This window comes from Babylonia areolata, chromosome 4 (genome assembly GCF_041734735.1).
Source record: "Babylonia areolata isolate BAREFJ2019XMU chromosome 4, ASM4173473v1, whole genome shotgun sequence".
In the NCBI taxonomy this organism is placed as follows: domain Eukaryota; kingdom Metazoa; phylum Mollusca; class Gastropoda; order Neogastropoda; family Buccinidae; genus Babylonia; species Babylonia areolata.
In genome coordinates, this window is record NC_134879.1 from 50,320,239 (window position 1) to 50,336,594 (window position 16,356).

General features: G+C 40.6%; 1 protein-coding gene across 1 annotated transcript; it reads right to left on the minus strand.

Annotated features, from left to right (window-relative positions):
• Positions 1 to 1,279: 1,279 nt before the first annotated feature.
• On the minus strand, positions 1,280 to 16,329 carry LOC143281276 (lysophosphatidylserine lipase ABHD12-like). The gene is made up of 12 exons (XM_076586405.1): positions 16,197 to 16,329; positions 12,965 to 13,095; positions 10,907 to 11,012; positions 10,347 to 10,463; positions 9,263 to 9,339; positions 8,541 to 8,670; positions 7,794 to 7,831; positions 6,875 to 6,954; positions 6,211 to 6,293; positions 5,466 to 5,544; positions 4,757 to 4,884; positions 1,280 to 4,383 (listed from the first exon to the last, which is right to left on the minus strand). The coding sequence occupies exons 1-12, from the start codon at positions 16,298 to 16,300 to the stop codon at positions 4,344 to 4,346; spliced, it is 1,113 nt and encodes a 370-aa protein (XP_076442520.1). The 5' UTR covers positions 16,301 to 16,329; the 3' UTR covers positions 1,280 to 4,343.
• Between the last annotated feature and the right edge of the window lie 27 nt (positions 16,330 to 16,356).

Here is a 16,356-nt window from a genome sequence, read left to right on the forward strand (position 1 = left end):
CTTTTTATCAATCACTTTCTAATACAATACTCCTCACTGATACACATGAATGTAAGTTGGAGTTCAAAGTGAAATAACAAGTGCAGAAAGTGTATTTCAATGAAGTCCAGAGATTACTGAATATTTGGAAGAGCCATCAGACTGAAATTGTTTGGAAACTGTCACCAAGTTCATCCCTGAAATGGCCCCTTTGTGGCAAGGTGGGCATACATCGAACTCTGAAATTGCTGGAAACAATACTTGGAACAAATGTGTGGCTTTATATCACTCGGTACTACAGAGACATTGTAGTGACAGGCAGGTCTGTCAGTATGGGGAAGAAAGATAAATGATGTAACTATAAGCAACTGCAAGTTATCTGATGCAGTTAAACATACTTTGAGTTCATACACAACTGCAATTATTATTAATGATCATGTTTTTGCAAGGTTGTATCAAGAATTGTTCATCATAGATTTTATTTCAGTTTCTGTCACTACAGTGATGATGTTTGGGTGATAATGATTGAACAAGATATGTAAAGGCTTGTTCAGATGTGAAAATTTTTTCCTCAAGTAATTGATTTTGTATGTTTTGCAATCTTATTTGTGGATTTTGATTCTTTTTGAGTTGTGACAATATGAACAACTAGTAATGCATCTGGTTCAGAAGTAAACAGTCTTTCTTCCCAGAGCCCTCCTAAAATTACACTTGCCATCAACAACAAAAATTGATTTAAAAATTTTTTTTTTTAATTGATAATAGTTGCTCTTTGACTTGCAGGAGAAAATTGAAAATTACAAGTCTCTGTTGTTGGATCTTGTGTAGGATATCAAGGGTACAAAAAGTGGTTCTCTCCAATCTTGTGGCTCCTGTTGCTACCATGTCTTGGTCTTTATTTGAGGGGAAAAAAATCTGATAGTGGTTACATTAAGCAAGGGAGAATGTAATATGTATTTAAGCAGTGAACAATGTTTTCTTCACAGCCAAGCACATGATACTACCTCCAACGAGCAACCTCCCCCCAGTTGTAATGCCAAGGTAATATTTTCAGGCGAACAAGGGCAGCGCTTTTCACATGTGTTGTCCTGTCTGTATGGTTTGTAAAGGCAGGCTCTGCTTTCTAACTGGGTGTCTCGGTGCAGTACCAATTTGACTGAATTAAAATATTTTCTTTTCTGAAGATTTGTTTTCCTTTTGTGTATTAAAATGTTCACAATTATTGCTGTGCTGGTCTTGTATAACAATTGATATAGACTGAAACAACATTTCAAACAAATTACACAAGTTGAAAAAGTCATGCATGGTTAACTGTTTATTCGTTCAAAACAAAAAAAAAACAGGCAATGAAACAAAACTTAGCTTTGGTTAACATTTCAAGCAGTTTCAATTTTTCAATATACATTTCTCACATGTTCCAAACATCAGAGATTTTTTTAAAAAAACCCAAAAAACCACCAAAAGTATTCATATTTAATGTCAAATATTTTTTACCCTATAAATATTCAATTTTCATCCATTACTCTCCCATAACAAGCCCTTGGTACTATTATTACAGGTGTATATTATTTTGTACAGCCAACACTGTACATGAACAGCATGTGCACAATTCAACAGCATCATGTACTTTAATGTGCACCTGCAGTCAGCTTCAGGTTCATCTGGTGTACAATGTCAGGAGTTCAAGGCTGTTGTGAGAAAATGAAATCTTAGATTTCAAAGCAGTATTTCACAAATATCAGAAAAACATGGATAACATTTGAAAGAAAAAAGGAAGGGGGCGGGGGGGTCTTAATCAGTGTCAACCCTTTTCAAAGCAAGAGGGAGATGGGAAAATGTCATCTACGATTTTCAGTTTTAGAATGTTGATCATCACTCATTATGAAAGAAAAAAATATCACACATTATTTAGGAAAACAAAAATTCAAGTATCAGCCCAGAGAACACTCAACAGTCCTGACATTTGTACACAACCTTTATCACTCTTTAACACAGTCATTGGCATCTCCCTCAGTTTGGCTCTGTGAGTTAATTTTTGTCAGTGGAGAACTTCACAGGTGGTGTCCTGTATACCTTGAATCAGAACAGGCAGTAAATTCCACCAAGACAGTCCACCAACGCACCAAATTCCATGGTATGCGCTCTCAAGATGACTTCACTTTGACAATTTTCCTTGCTGAGTGCTGGCAGTGAGACTGTTACAAAACAATTGTATGTCATTGTGTGGTTACATATGGGGGGGGGACTGTGATGACTAGCTTCAGAACAAAGCCACCTGCAATCAAAAAAAGGGGCAGCACAAAAAACCCTCCACTAGGCCATTCCATAAATCTTCCAATGAAAGAAGTATTATAATGCTGTGATACACAGCCATGTATCACTATGTAATTATAAACAAGTTCTGTAGAACTCGAGTACATCCAGCCAGATCCTGTTACCAAACTACAGGTCACCAACACATGCCAAGGTCCAACGACAGCAGAAACAAACAAAAATGTTGCATTGATTGTGCGCAGGATTCTGAGAAAAGTGTGAGTATTCACACCAACAAAAACAGGACTGTAATCAACAAAAATTCAGATCTGATGAACCCAGACAACAATCAGATCATACTCGTCAGTTTAGCACAGGTAGTTACACATACAATAATCGCACATACGATAATCACAAGTAACACTTACAGGAAGGATCGCTGACTGTACAAACAGCAAGGGTCATTGACTGTACAACTCAAGACATTGCATTGATTTGGCAGGATCAACAATACTTTATACATAACAAAGCCGCCCACTTGAAAACCAGATCTTGTGGCCCACAAAGCCACCGGCCTAGCAACTGCTTGTGACCATCTTTCTATAGTGGCATTGGCCAAATGCTTATGCCATAACACAGTGGGCCATGTTGAAAGTTCTCTCCTTCCCCTGTCAGCCCTGACACTGTATCAATGAATGACAGGAATGAATCTTTCTCCAACAGCCATCACCATGATCCCTTGCAGGACTTGGAGCCTGAGGGTCACGTTCCCCAATCCTTGTGCGGATAGTTGACATTCATGTGTCAGCATGTTGGTATGGCTGTCATTTACTCCATAAGTTCTGGGGACATCTTTTGATGGGCAGTGATGTCACAGCGACTGATCAGACTCATGTACTTGAAAACCTAAGTGCACAATGTTTACCAGTGTCTGCAGTGAGTTGTTTGAGAATACATTCACACTACTTGGTGGGAAGATTTTTTTGTTGACAGATAAGTTTTTGTTTCCTAGAATAGGGCAAATATAAGAATAATAAAAATCTAGATACATACTACACTACAACACAAACAGCAATACAATCAGCAACATTAAAGCTATTCTACAGTGTAATACTATAGCAAATATGACACCTACACAACAAAGTCATGGAGGTTAACTCCAGTAGGTTGAACACCCTACTGATATATCTACAATTCCATGATTACAAATCCTGCCTTCAAATTTTTTCGCAGTTGTAAGATGCACAAGAATGAGAACTGTATGTCTTGATTTAAGAAGTTGTTGACAAAATTCAGATTTTTTTTTCCTCACTCAGCTGCATTTGGGTTCTTCACCTCAGAAAAAGACCACTGCATAAAATGCACTGAACACTGAGAAGATACCAGAATCTGAACTAGGTTTGCTCAATGAACATGACTGAAACAGAAATCATGCTCTCTGAATAGTAATAAAAACAAAGAGTATCCACAACAGCTTCTAGTCATCTTTCTGACAGATCATCAACAGCTCTGCAGCCACTGACATCATTCTTGTTACCTGCCTCAACACAGGTGGATTTACTCACACTGGTTTGTCTGCAAAAGAAATGATTTTTGTGTTTGCGTCTGTGCTTGTGCTTACTCAGCATCAACTGTCACAGACTTTGCTGAGGGTTCAAACCATGTTAAGCAAAAATGTATTTTTCAGTTGTTGGTCAGTTGTAACATGACTGAGTTAAAACAACTCCCCCAAAACAGATCACAAAGTTGCTTTAAAAAATAGTGGTCATTTTTTTCTTTGTCTTTTTTTTTTTTTTTTTTTTACTGAAAAGCATGGAAAAATTCAACACCCCAAATAATACCCATAATTGACTATAAACTGTGAATACAAAAGTTAGCAAAGAATCAACAAAAGAAAAAAAAGAGAAAAGAATCAACAAAAGTAAAGAAAATATTCTTATTTGTTTACTTACAAAAACATATCTGCTAAAAAAGAAAGAAAAAAAAGATAATTGCAATCCAAAATCAGATTATATAAACATCATCAAAACTGAGATGTTACCCTCTAAACAAAAGAAAAAGGGAACGTTTGCCGCCAAGCTCAGCCGTAGACTGGAACACTTTCAGGCCCTTCACTGCAGCTGGTGCTGATGACAGGTCTCCAGGAATTTCCTGAAAAATGCAATGGATATTCTGAGAACAGTTTCAACAGCTCCCTTCAAACAGCGTATCTCTAAATATATTTCTTCATCTTTTCCCATCTGCCTACTGCTTTAACCCTTACGCTGTTTAATAAAGTTTTAAGTGTATGAATAACATTCTTCGCTAAATTTACTGCATCTGTACAAGAACTTTCAAACGAAAGCAATGTAATGCATGGATGCATACATATCTACTGATACAAATCCTACTACTATATATACATGTCTGCTGAGCTCACATAAATCTGATGACAAAATTTTAACAAATGCATACATATCTGCTGGCATCAAATGAACACGCACAAACATTTTGTTGAAGGGGTTGGGACGATAAAGTGACTTACTTGACAATCTCTTTCAGCTCTGGTGCTTTGTAGATATTTTTATGGCCATAGCCAAAGTGACTCTCGAAGTTGACCATCTCAACACCTCCAGTGCGATGAGACCGAGTTTTCTTTGCAGATTCATACAGCTATAGGAAAATATCAAACAGTATGTGAGAGGAAGAATGGAGGCAGACAAAAGACAGAATAAGGGTGCACACATGTGTGAGTGAATGTGTGAGTGAACGTGTGGTCATATCTAATAACCTACATGGTGAGGCCAAGTGACAAAACGGTCATACATGTAAAATGTTACATGTCTGTGTGAGTGAGTGTGCGTGCGTGACTGAAACTTGATTGAATGACACAGGAAATGAATGATGAGTGCCCAATGGCTCTACCCAGAAAGCAGCCGGTTGTACAAATGATTCCGTGTTCAAAAGCGCTTAGAGTTTAGTCTCGGACTGAATAAATAGGCGCTATTTAGTATCAATATCATCATCATCTTCTATAACTCCTGCAACGTCAAGGAAATGGGTTGGAACTGCTGAAACCTATAAGAAGGCAGACAATTACAGATAGATTAAGGATAAATTAACATACATTAATTCTGTGATAAATATACAATGCCAAAACAAAACAAAAATGAATCACACAAAAAAATCAAAAAGATGCCTCTTAACAAAAAAGTCATAAGAAGTTTTACTGTCGTCACACGATCATGCCATACCTTCAGCCCCAGATGAAAAGGAACAATCAAATCATCTTCTGCATGAAGAATCAATATTGGAGAGGTCACACCTCTGATTCTGAAACAATGTAAGGCAATATTATACACTTGGAGGTTTTGTGTACATGTAAATTAAAAATTGATTTTCAACATAAAACCAGTGGGGGAAAAAAGCAAAATCTCAAAAAGTCAGTTCATAATCATCTTAAATCTCCAGGCGTAATGCAGATGTCCTCTCACATGCCCAGAGTGCACAGCTTTTACAAAAGACTTCAGTTCAAACACAGAACATCAAGAAAAGAAACAAGCAGGAATGTATACACACTGGCTTGCACATGGGACTACTTATACACACTTTAAACAAGCATCATAAGTACAGTTAACAATAAAATTATTTGATGTGAACAAATCAGAGCTTCAATAAAAATACATTACAATAATATGATTCATTACACAGATCTATTCAGATTCATGTTTAATTCAATAAGGTTCTTGCATATTTACTGTTAAATAATAAAAAATTCCAGTTTATCAACACACAACTGAACAACCACACATCCACCCACATGAACACACCCACACCCGGACCCCACCATACACGTGCGTGCACACACACACACACACACACAAAACAATCACGCACTTGCACACCCACATAAATCAAAGATCATTCTAAAGCCTGTCTAAAGCACCAAGCGAACACCCTGATGACCGAACAGAAGGAAAATGGCAGGTGACAACTCACAACTGGTCACTGTTGAAACGGACGTTGTGTTCTACAGCACTGTCACGGAGGAAGGACTTGAAGCCAGGTATGCCATTGAACAGCTGTGACAATACACACCAAACCATGAGCACAAAAACACCTGGCCATCAAATAACTAACAGTATAAATAATAAGATGGGTGGTACAGCTGAGTGGTTAAAGCAAGGGACTTTAAACAGAGTTCTGGGTTCAGACCCAGGTCATGGTGTCTGGTGGGTTAAGGGTGGAGATTCTCCATATCTCCCAGGTTATCATAATGTATGTGCAGACTTCTACAATGGCCTGAATCACCTTCTTGTGTATACGCATGCAGAAGATTAAAGTCCCGTTATCCATGTCAGCGTTCAGTGGGTTATGGAAACAAGAACATACCCAGCAAGCAGACGCTCAAAAACAGAGTTTTGCTGCATAAACACACTTAAAACACAGCAAGCACATCCTCGAAAACAGAGTGTGGCTGTTACATGCACATAATGACCCACTCGTGTATATATATTACATGAGTAAATGTGGGACTTGCAACCCAAGAACACGCGAGTATACACTTTTTTCAAACTCTGAAATGGAACGAAGTCCTTTATGTTTCCTTTTTCAGTACAAATTACAGGTTTCAAAACCAACACATCACAAACCTGATACTTACAAAAGCAAAAGGATGCTCAAATGCTGCGTCCACAATGTTGTTGAATGGTGATTCCAGGACCAGGCCTGCCGGAGGATCACCTGAATCCCATCACAAACCAACAGTGCTTGTCAATATTTCTGGGTTTTTTTCACCTGCATATATGTAGCAATGACAAAGTGCGTATTTCAATAGCTTTTTTCCCCCCACAAAAGTATATAACAGTGACCATTTGCACACACTCACACACACACACACACAACACACACTGTAGTCTATCAAACATATGTCTGAATGATAATCTGGTTGGAGACAAGAATTTCCAGTGAACAGCAGCACTGACACTGACTCACAAATGAATCACTGTGGTGGAAAACCAGTTGTGGACTTTTTTCTGACACGTCCTTTTCAAATGGCCACTATCCTCCATTCAGTAATTGGCTGGATCACAGTTCACTCACTTGTTACTGTTGATCAGTAAATATCATGTCTTTCACCTCAGTGATATTAAACACTGCAATTCGCAATGAGATTCTGCAACTGATTACAGACCACCATCACACTGCATCAAGAGTGTATAAATGAATGGCTTGCACTCACTGACAGTTTCAACAAATCCGTCAAACAAAAACTAAACAGTGATTATCAAAATAGCAACAACAACCAACCAACCAAAGACCATGCTGATCTTAACAGCTGTCAGTACTGGCTTTCAATTGCTATTTTGTTTCAACTGTTGTGAGACTATATTATCTCTTCTTAAGATATATATTGGCCAACACAAGCAACTGTCTCTTCCCTAAAAACTCACAACACATAGCTTTTACTTAATATAAACAATCATCAGATGTCAAGACATTATATCTTTCTGTGACAGTTGAACAGTATCACAGCTGCTTTCTAAGAAGAGGCAATCTGTGTGAAAATAAAATAGTCTTACCTTCATCACACAACTGCTTGGTCAGTTTTGTGCTGATGCTGGAACAAAAAGAAGAAAAACACAGAATGACAGCCACAGATCTCTCTTCAACATCCAGCAGCTAGTGTTTCAATTCCTTCATAAAAAGATCTGGTCACTGATGTATGTGCTTTGAAAAAAAGCCCACTCATTAAAACATCCACCGGATATCTAAGTTTAAATAAGACATTGAATAGTCACCCTTAATCTTAGAACTGAAAAAAAAAAGTCTTTCCTAAAACATTTAATGACATAACCTGCAACAATATTTACAGAATATCAAACAACTGCCATGACAACAACAATATTTACAGAATATCAAACAACTGCCATGACAACAACAATAATTACAGAACATCAAACAACTGCCATGACAAACAGAAGCTTAACTCTCTCCATACGAACGGCGAAAGAGACGACGTTAACAGCGTTTCACCCCAATTACCACCATCAAAATATTGCAAGCGGAAGGCTCTTATACTGAAGAGGTGAATGTTGACAAAGAATACCACAATTCTGACGACGGAAGCTAAAGGTTGGGTCATTCAGACACCCACTGGACATCCGAGGGGTCTGTGTAGAGGAGAAGAGAGGACTGGCCGTACTGAGTGAGTTAAGAACATGATGTGTGACTGAAAAACTTCCACAAAAAGAAGTCATGAAATACTTTCATAATGAGACAAACAGTTCTAAAAACAAACACCCTACTCAAGCAACAGTCACACTAACCCCGTTCCAAGAGAATGTCCCCAGATAACAACTGGCGATCCATTGCTTTTCTCCTTCAGCCACTTGTACATGAAGTGAGCGTCCTTCACCACCCCCTCCTCTGTCGGCGATCCAGTGGACTCTGCAAAACCTGAGGACAGATCATACACAGAGTAATGTTTTAAACCAATCATATACACTCGACATACTGGGTATCCCCCTTTCTGATGGGGAAATGTCCATAATTATGGACCTTAGCATATACACCAGAAGAAATAAGGCCATTAGTCATATGCAATACTACAATAAGACAAACCTTCCTCTATAAACAAGTTACAAGTGACCCATACCTGAGCTTGTATTGTGCCAGCAAACAATAAACAAAAACAATAATAATAATGTCATGGGTTAAGCATTTTGTTTTTAAAACTGTAAATTTTTGTGCTATTTGTCTGAAGTTAAAATACTGCTTGTAACTAGGACTGTATATCATCTGAAAATCAGAAAATGTAACGAGCTTGAAATATTCAAGATTACAATGACAAACTGTATTGAGGCATGTTTGGAACACATGTATCTGACCCCATAGCAGTGTAACATCTTTACCAACACTATTGTAATGGCACAATCCTAAGGGCAAATAAACACACACACCTCTTAAATGAGAAAAGAAGTTCACGCACGTTTTCCCATTTACAAAACAACAACAACAAAATTAACAAAAACGTTGAGGTACTGCTCACCACGATAGTCCAGGGTCACAACATGGGCATCCAGTCGAGACAGGAATTTGTACATCTGAACTCTGTGGTAGGCTCCTCTGACACGATAAACCACCACAAAATCAATCCAAAATGAAACAGAGAATAAACATAACAAAATACAGCAAAACAAATGTAATCCTGCACACAAGATAAGGTTGTTATAATGGTTATAATAAAAACTATGCAAGACAGTCAAAGGAAATTTTTTCCACTAAAATTATGTTTATCTAACATACTTTACCGTGACCCACTAGTGCAGACTCCGGCAGGGAGTCCAATTCCTGTCCTAAGCAAACTACTATCCACCCATGCGGAGAAAACGAAAGTAGCTACGGCCGATAACCTCCCGTAAGTAGGTTACCTCCCCTCTGTATCCCTGACTAGCTTCCTCTTTTGAGTCAACTGGTTTTGTTTTTGTTTTTGTTTTGCTTTTGTCACCTCTGGCAGACTGGTACTAAGCACAGAACAGGTAACAGACAGCTGTCTTAGTCTGTACTGGTAGGTCAAAGTGAAGTATATGTAAGCAAACTATACAAGACAGTCACTTCTGCTGACCGTCCATCAAGATTTCTAGTGCAAGAGTCAACTGCACAGAAACAATTTTGTCATCTTTTTTTCTTCTCTTTCACAGTTCACTTGGTCCAGTCCTTTTACCATTTACAAGTGAATATGTGGTATCAATGATTTGTGTCAGTCAGGGTACAAGAGATCAATATAGATGTGAAATTACAAAATTTAAAAAAGAGGGGTTTTCTTGGTTTTTTTTTGCATGTATGTGTATCACACCCCAACACCCTTTAAAACATCTTATTTCGCTCTTTAGTATCAATAGGTGAGTATAGTTTTTCCACTAACACATGATAACATTCAAAGGCACACAGTCAGAAATCAATAAAAAGCATAACATACAGACAGACAGACACACCACACAGAAAAACAGAAACGTGTTAATAAAAGCAAACATCCAAAGGAGCAGATCGATCTGCCTCCTCCAACGATCACATTTAACTCAGCCAATCAGAATTATGCACACTGACAGAACATTAATAAGATCTGTATTCACCTGGTTCCGCTGTTGCCGTGGAGATACAAGAAGATGTGTTTGGCTGAGGGCAAAGTCTGGTCGTACTCCTCCCATGACACTTCTTCCCCCACTGACAGACTGCTAGGCAGCGTGTGCCTGAACCACCACCGTGTGTACTTCCATTATACATCAGGATTCTATTTACCTAAGTGTGTGTGTGTGTGTGTGTGTGTGTGTGTGTGTGTGTGTGTGTGAGCATGTGTGTGCGCGCATGAGCATGTCTTTGTGCTTCAGTCTATCTACAGAAGTGTGTTTTTTTTATAATAAAAGTGAGCATGATACTTGATAGTGTGAAAGAAAAAAAAAAAAACCCAGAGAAAGTGAGTGATTAAGTGTGTGTGCATGCATGTATTTGTACTTGTGCATATGTGTGTGCCTGTGCATGTGTTTATTTTTATCAAACTGAGAGAACAGAGTATCTACAAATGTTGAATGGGTCAACAATATATGAAACTCTGTGTTCGGACTAGTCTGCACAAGTAATTATTTACTTTAACACAATATTTTTGGTCTGTTCAGTTACTATCAGCTCTACTGACCATACTCCAACACGGACGTCTTCTTGCACATCAAGGTAAAAGTTGCGTGTGGCATTCAGTCCATAATCCGTTGGGTATGCTGGGTCTGAGAATGGTGGCCATCGCACTGAAAATATAGCAAGGTACATAACACTTGTGAATAAAGAAAAACAAAATGTGATCAACGACTAAAAGAGTAGTAAACAATTGTTTATGTTTATGAATACAGTCTTGACCTAGTTTTTTTTTCACAGTTATAATAAGTATGTATTAAGAAAAAGAAAAAAAATATATACAAAGATGAAGACACTGACCATTCATTAGAGAGCGAGAGACAGACAGACACAGAGAAAAAGAGAGAGAATTTATAACATTTATACCAAAACAGTATAAACTCAGAAACTGATCAATACATGTGATCATGTGGTTCTTTTTCTTCTTCGTTCATCGGCTGCAACTCCCACATTCACTCGTATGTACGCAAGTGAGCTTTTACGAGTATGACTATCTTTTACCCCACCATGTAGGCAGCCATCCTCCCAATTCGGGGGTGTGCATGCCAGGTATGTTCTTGTTTCCATAACCCACCGAACTTGGGATTACAGGTTCTTTAACGAGCATATTTGATCTTCTGCTTGCATGTACACACAAAGGGGGTTCAGGCACTAGCAGGTCTGCACATATGTTAACTCACTCCATGCCATGAGTTTTTGCCCTTGCCGATCCCTGAAAACCCAGGGTTTGTATAGGATGGGGAAAAAATTATTAAAAAAACAAATAAACACCCAGACAATTGATATTTAGTATATGAATGCAGGGAATGTTGTTCCATATGTGTGCAAAAAATCAAAGTATTTACTCGCCATCTTGATGTTGATCGCGGTATCCATATTTTGTGTATTTTTTAGCATTTTTGCACCCATCAGAAAGGTACACCAAGTGCCCTTGAACATGTTCCACATCACATTCTAACACTATTTGAGGAACTGAAGACCTAGTGCATGCAATGAAGTATGAACAGGTGGTGAAGAATGTTGAAATTCACACATACAAAAAAAAAATTGTCTCTACATAATGAAAAAAAAGTTCACTGTACACAAAAGCCTGATATAGTATCACCGACAATAGTCTTGTCTTGAGTGGAAGAGCTCATGGCAGGTGATGCTGAGTCCTGGGAGAGAAAAAGGAAAAATTGTCAGTCCAATCACTGGTGAAAACACTTGCAAAATCGTCCGTTTCCTCAGTGGTTTCGTCGTCTGTGTCTGTCTCATCTGTTGCCACATGTTCCTCACTTTCCTCTCCATTGTAAACACTCTCTTCAGCGGCCAAATCTATTTCTAGTTCATCGGGATCTGGTTCAAATTCACTGTCCGAAGAATCAACATTATCTCCTTCGACATCAGAGCCTTCAGTTTGGATCATTTCCAAAGCATCTTCGACGCTGAGTAACATTTCACCTCTCCGACCGTGTGGAATACTTCGCCGTGACGCCATCTTGTCAAACAACTTACAAAGCTGACAGGGGGCACGCTTTGTTATCAACTACGGTTGAGCTTATCGCGACACACACGCAGCATGTCTGAATGAAAAGCTGACCAGAGGTGACGTAAGATATCACATCTGCTTTTGATTTTCGCATCTGACGCGTCACTCCGACAGCACGACTTTTTAAAATCCAAGTCCGCATATGCGGACATTGGCATCCAACGCTTTCTCCGACGATGTCCGCATATGCGGACAATGGCAGCGAGTGAGTTAAGCTGGGAGATGGGAAAAAATCTCAACCCTTTACCCACCAGGTGCTGTTATGGTGGTTTGAACTCAGGACCCTCACATTTAAAAGTCTGACAATTTAACCACTTGGCTACTGCGCCTGTCATCATGTGGTTTATCTTTAGATTATGATGATCAATATAATTATACATAGCTTCGAAAAATAAAGTGTGTATAGATATGTTAATATGCACACTTATGAGTATTGTTAATGTCTATGCATGTCTATGTGCTTATGTATTTGAGCGTGAGAAAAAGAGAGAGTGTGTGTGTGCATATGTTGGTGCACACATGCACTGAACTCACCAACAGTTGAAAACACCAGTTTGGGAACAATCCAGCTGTTGTACAAAATGAAGAGAGGCAAGGAAATGTGGCCAAGGAAAATGATCAAGCCAATCACCTTCAAGACCCACCATGATCTCATCAGGTCTGCCCTGAAATTGATAAAACCATGACAGTGAGCAGTCATTATCTTATTTTCCATGTTCTATTTTATTTCAGTTTTCACACACACCACAAAATACATACAGCAAACTGTATATTTCAGTTTTCACAGAGAGAGAGAGAGAGCGAGAGAGAGAGAGAGAGAGAGAGAGAGAGGAAGGCATGTGTGTTACTTACACATGTCCTTCTTCTTCTTCCTTTGTACAACCAACATCATTCTATTGATGGTTCTGTTGTAGTTTGGGGAGGTTGCTAAGGATTGCGCTGTTGTGAGGATTGAGAGAAAAAAAAAACAAAACAAAAAAAAAAAACCCTCTCTTTTTTCTCTTTTCTTCTTCCTTTCTTTTTGCGACCTGGCCAGCCAGTGTACGTTCAGCGTGCACTGACATGATGCCAAGCCTCTGCATCAGCTGTGAGCGGGGGGAGGGGTGGGGTGGGGGGTGATTTGGGGTGTATGGGTGGTTAGGAGGAGGGGGGGAATGGATTCACTTTTAGAGATGAGAGGCCAGTCTGGACTTGAAGCAGTCCAGTGACTCAGCCGTCACAACTTCCTGAGGCAGCTTGTTCCATTCTGGTATGGTCCTTGGGAAGAATGCCATCTGCCTGTACAGTGTTGTGCAGGAGGGAATGTCGTAGCTCAGGCTGTTGTTCGTTCTACAGCTCAGCCTGCTCTTAGATGGCTTGGGCAGGTACTTGGAGTTGATGGAGATGATACCATGGTGGAATTTGTAGAACATCTCCAAGCGGGCTTTCTTGCGGCGCTGTTGCAGGGGAGGCCAATTGAGTGAATTGAGGATGGAGTCCACGCATGATGTTTGGCGGTGGCGATTTGAGACCCATCTTGCTGCTCTTCGTTGGATCTTCTCGAGGGCCTCAACCTCGTTTGCAGTGTAGGGATCCCAGACGGTGGCTGCATACTCAAGAAGCGTGCGAACAAGGGCTTTGTATGCAGTTTCCTTTGTCTTCTTGTTGCCGATCTTGAGGTTGCGCCGGACGAAGCCTAGGGTCTTGCTGGCTTTCTTGGTGATGGAGTCAATGTGGGATTCCCACTGCATATTTTCCTGAATGTTGACGCCCAGGTACTTTGTGGTGCTGACGTTTTCAATCTTCTGACCATGTAGCTCATACGCAGGGGCGGTCTTGTCCCTTTTCCGGGAAACTCTCAGCGTTGAGCACTTCTGTGGATGGAACTCCATGGACCACTTCTCCTCCCAGGTGGTAAGGGAGTGTAGATCTTGCAGCACTTGCTCGTCATTTTTCTTTATGATGGTCTTGCTGCACAGGGTGTCATCGGCAAATAGGCGGATCTTCGACTTTATGCCATCAGGAAGGTCATTTATGTATGGAAGAAAAAGACTCGGCCCTAGAACCGAGCCTTGTTCCTTCCACTACCACAGCCTGCTGTCTGTCTTTGAGAAAGTCCTTGATCCAGGCATTGGTGCGTCCTCTGATGCCGTAACGACGTAGTTTGTGAACAAGTAGGGTATGGCTAACTTTGTCGAACGCCTTTGAGAAGTCGAGGATGATAGTGTCCTCCTGGTTTCCCTTCTCTATCTCTCTAGTCGCTTCTTCCACATACCCTAAGAGTTGCGTTTCACATGACCGTCCGCGTCGGAAGCCGTGCTGCTCTGGACAGAGAATCTCATTGTTCTCAAGATGGGACATGATGTGGCTGGTGATAATATGTTCCATCAGCTTGCAGGCTATGCAGGTGAGGGAGATGGGGCGGTAGTTTGCAGCTTTGTATTTTTCTCCCTTTTTAAAGACAGGTGTGATGTTGGCCTGTTTCCAGTCCTGTGGCAGGGTGCTGGAGGAGTATGAAATGCGGTAGAGCAGGGTGAAGGCTGGAGTGATCTCCTCTGCAACCGTCTTCAAAAGTCTGGGGGTAATGCCGTCTGGGCCACAGGCTTTATTGGGGTTGAGGTTGAGCAGGAGTTTTCTAACTCCATCTTCTGTGATGTTTATATCAGCACATGATGGATAGTCTAGGGGGATTGGTCCAGGGGGGCACTGCTGTTCGAATTCTTCAGCTGTAATGGTGTGTTTGGGGCTGAATACTGAGTGGAACTGGATATTTAAGATCTGGGCTCGCTCTTTGGGGTCAGAGATGAGTTTCCCGGCTTCTTTAAGTGGGGAGACACCCACTCCTTCTGTTCTTCTTGCTTTGATGAAGCTCCAGAACTTCTTGGAGGTGGTCTGGTTTTCTCCTTCGTCAGAGATCAGGCCTTCTACGTGTCTCCAGTATGCGCGACATAGACGTTTCTGGATAAGGCGCTTGAGTGCCTTAAATTCCTGCCTGAGGGCCTCATCTCCGTTTTTCTTCATGCGTCTATGGACTCTGTCTCGTCTACGTATGAGTTTCTTGGTCTCATAGTCAACCCAGGGGAGGCTTGGCTTGGATCTTGTTTGCTTATGGGGGATGTGATCTGAGAGGGCTTGACTCAGGCCAGTGCGCATTTCAGTCCACACTTCCTCAACACTGCTCTTCTCGTCAAATGCAAACAAGTTCAGAACCTAGTTATTTCTTTGCTGCAATCTGAGATTTGTTGGAGCAACACGCACAAACTTTCTCTGTCTCACACACACACACGCGCGCGCGCGCGCACTGAGACACTCTCGCTCGCACACACGCATACACACACTCGCTCGCGCGCACACACATACACTGTCACACAAATATTCACATATATTATCTCTCTTTACCCCTCGCCCCACCACCACCCCAAACACACACTGCCACACCCACACGCACGTGAATTGCTTTGACAACCTTGCCCGGGGCATAGACACTAGTATCTAGGAATTCTGTGTCTATGCCCGGGGTCATAAATCAGACTCATGTCCGTGCTTCCACACGTGAGTCGGGAAAGAAAAGCAAAGTTTAGTTCTTTTTTACGTTTCATCTGATACCCAAGTCCCAAGAGCTCACAGGACTGTCAGTACCACAAAATCTAAGTGTCAGAAATTTTAACCGATTGGAGTCCCATTTACTGCTACTTGTGACATTCTCTGACGTCACGGGTGCATGAATGGCCTTGGACAAACAAAAACACAACACTGGCAAGGAAGTATCAGCCATGCCTGCACATACCTGAGAGATATGAGTTTCAGTTTCCATCCATCCTGAGTGATGTTAACCACAGGCTCTGTAGCTTTCTTCGCCTTTGGCTGCTCCTCCTCAGCTTTCACTTCCATTCTGAAATGCTTTTTAACACTGTGAACAATCAAGGATAAGCTTAGCAGTGATCACT

What these genes read in the sequence shown, in the direction of transcription:
- LOC143281276 (XM_076586405.1), bottom strand. Translation starts at nt 16,300, where the DNA reads ATGGAAGTGAAAGCTGAGGAGGAGCAGCCAAAGGCGAAGAAAGCTACA. An exon ending in GACGTCCGTGTTGGAGTATG is followed by an intron (nt 10,464 to 10,906) that starts GTCAGTAGAGCT and finishes GTGGTGGTTCAG; the next exon opens with GCACACGCTGCCTAGCAGTC. An exon ending in CACGGCAACAGCGGAACCAG is followed by an intron (nt 9,340 to 10,346) that starts GTGAATACAGAT and finishes TTATCGTGTCAG; the next exon opens with AGGAGCCTACCACAGAGTTC.